General features: G+C 45.5%; 1 protein-coding gene across 2 annotated transcripts in view; it reads left to right on the forward strand.

The window, feature by feature from the left end:
• Positions 1-2,444, forward strand: part of ITM2C (integral membrane protein 2C) — a 71,107-nt gene extending 68,663 nt beyond the window's left edge. For both annotated transcript variants that reach the window (XM_019503680.1, XM_019503681.1), the window contains exon 6: positions 1,288-2,444. In XM_019503680.1, coding sequence (XP_019359225.1) covers positions 1,288-1,379 — 92 coding nt within the window. In that variant the 3' untranslated portion in view covers positions 1,380-2,444. The remainder of the gene's footprint in view (positions 1-1,287) is intronic.
• The last annotated feature ends 26 nt before the right edge of the window (positions 2,445-2,470 follow it).

Raw genomic sequence — 2,470 nt, forward strand, 5'->3', positions numbered from 1 at the left:
CCAGCTTTGGGTCTGTAAGCACAGCCTCTATTACTTGAGGCTGCGTTTTTCCCAGGTCATCCCAGACAGCTGGTTTTTCCTACACTTCCTTGTCAGAATGTTCTGTTCTGAATGATAATTTACCCACTGCTTCCTGCCCCCTTCCCTACACCTGGATGTTATGGTGTTTCATATAGATACGAAGCATGGATCATCTGCTTTCATTGCAGCTTCAGAATGCAGAACAATACAGGGAAAATGTAAGGGAAGTAGCAGCAGTTGTAGCCCAGGGGTTTCAAATATTTATTTTCTGGCGAGGCTCAAATTTGCTTCAAGGTCAGTTGACTATAACAGAGGTTCGAAACGTATAGTCCATCGGCTGAATCTGGCACATGGAGGCACTGGATTTGGCCAGCAGACCTGAAAAGCTTTGCCTCTGACCGCATCAATGCTGGGGCTGGGTAGTGGGCTGCACTGGGGCTGGACACCTGGAAGCTGCACCTGCATCACCACCACTTCTCCTCACCCCCTACTCCCTGGTCGCATGGGCACAGCTTCCAGTCAGTGGGAGACTGAGCTGGGGCCGGGCAGTTTTTACTTACTGCCGCATTTTATCTGGGAAGTGGGGAGAATGGGGAGAAGCAGTAGTAACTGTGAGTACAGTTCCCAGCTGCCCAGCCGCAGCAGAGTTCTTCTCCATCTAGAAGTTGTGCTAGTTTGCAGCCTAGGAAGCTGGGAAAAGCAGCATTGGCACAGCTCCCAGCTACCTGGCATCAGCATGGGTGCACACAAACCCCCTTGCCACCTGACCCATACTGGACTGAAGCCAGGTTGTTCTTGCCTTTGGCTTGACAAAGTTGCTAGCCCCTGGAATATAATGAAACTGCAAGCAGGATGGCAAGTACTTGAGCACCCTTTGATTTAATTCAGAGCCTTGATCTGCTATCTCTTGGCTTGGACCAATTGCATGAAGCTTTCTGATGTCCGCTAACACTGAGAAACTATATCTCAAAATCCAGTCTTTCCACAGTTAGCTTTGTCACTCTCCCTGCACAATTTACTTTATTGTGGCTCTACATGGGTGTAGGTATCTGGGTATTTGGTTTTTATTGTTGGACTGGGGCCTGGATAGAAGAACGGAGGGTCCAGAGAAAATGAATTTGTATTCTGTTCCTTGTCTGCTGTGTCATTGCCCTATTTCAGCACATTACAGTGGCTTGAGTCCTCATCTGATTGTTTCTTGCACCCTACTACTCACCTATATAATGTAGCCATCCTAACTTGGTCTTTGCTTTTGGTCTCTCCTAGGTATCAATCGACGTGAGGCTGGAAACTGTAATCACATTCGCCACTTTGAAAACACTTTTGTGGTTGAAACTGTTATCTGCAAGAAGTTGTGAATCCTGCTTTCCAAATGTAACCCTCCTCTGCTTTGCTTGCACACCCAAATGCATACACACACATGCACATACATAGCTCCCCCTCCTTAGAAGTACTAATCTATCTTACTTTTATATACACCCTTCCCCACTTGTGCAGTACTAATTTCTCCAACCCCATGTTACCACGCACTGGATTTTATTGTCTCTGTACTGTGTGTACTCTGTACTCTGTACTGAGACTTTTTGCTGGGCTTAAATTTATACAGTAATCAAAATGAAAGATCTCATGAGTAGATGCTGCCTTCTATGATCACTGCAGGACAGGAGTCCCTTCTCAGAGAGGGAGAAAAGCAAGAGAGCTAGAAGCAGAAAGTAAGGAATAGCAGGCACTGATAAGTTTTACTCTGAGTCAGTGGATGATGTCATGCAGACATAGTATTTTGAGGTAACGTTGGTACAGAAAAGCCAGAATGCCTCTCTAAGGAAAGTTATCATTTTGGTCCTGATGCAGTAACTGCTAGAACAGCGTTAGATGCATCTGAATAACTGTTATGGGGGATGGGGTGGTCATCAACCATCAGAATGGTTGCAGATAGGAAATTTCTGCAAAAATGTAATAATAGAACTAAATATATGTTCTTGTTTGAGGTCATCCAGTGAAGGTGTCTGTGAAGAGCCCACTTCATAAATGTCTGATGTAGCCTTTATACTCTGTTGGTGTGACTTCATCTGAAAGTGCTGCATAGCGTATATATTTTGAGTTAAGGACACCTGACCTGTGAACCATGTTGCAGGTTATGCCATGTCATGGAGCCCTCAGTTGATACACCATCTGAGTAGGCAGGGCTTCTTGGGAGACTGAGGGAGAAGGAGACTGATTAAGTTGAATGGAGAGTAATGGAATAGACTGACTAAGCTCCATAGCTCATTGTGACTACAAAGCAGCAAGTGGTGCACAAGTGTGTGTGTGTGTGTGTGTGTGTGTGTGTGTGTGTATGCCAAGCTAGGACAAATAATGGAGTAAACTTTGACTGGCTCTTGGTCACATCATTGTGATCTGCTCATGTGGGGGAGACTTTCCCTTAATATTTAGGCCAGCACCCTGAGCA

The sequence above is a fragment of the Gavialis gangeticus genome, unplaced genomic scaffold (genome assembly GCF_001723915.1).
Source record: "Gavialis gangeticus isolate Ggan-Ray unplaced genomic scaffold, GavGan_comp1, whole genome shotgun sequence".
Classification (NCBI taxonomy): domain Eukaryota; kingdom Metazoa; phylum Chordata; order Crocodylia; family Gavialidae; genus Gavialis; species Gavialis gangeticus.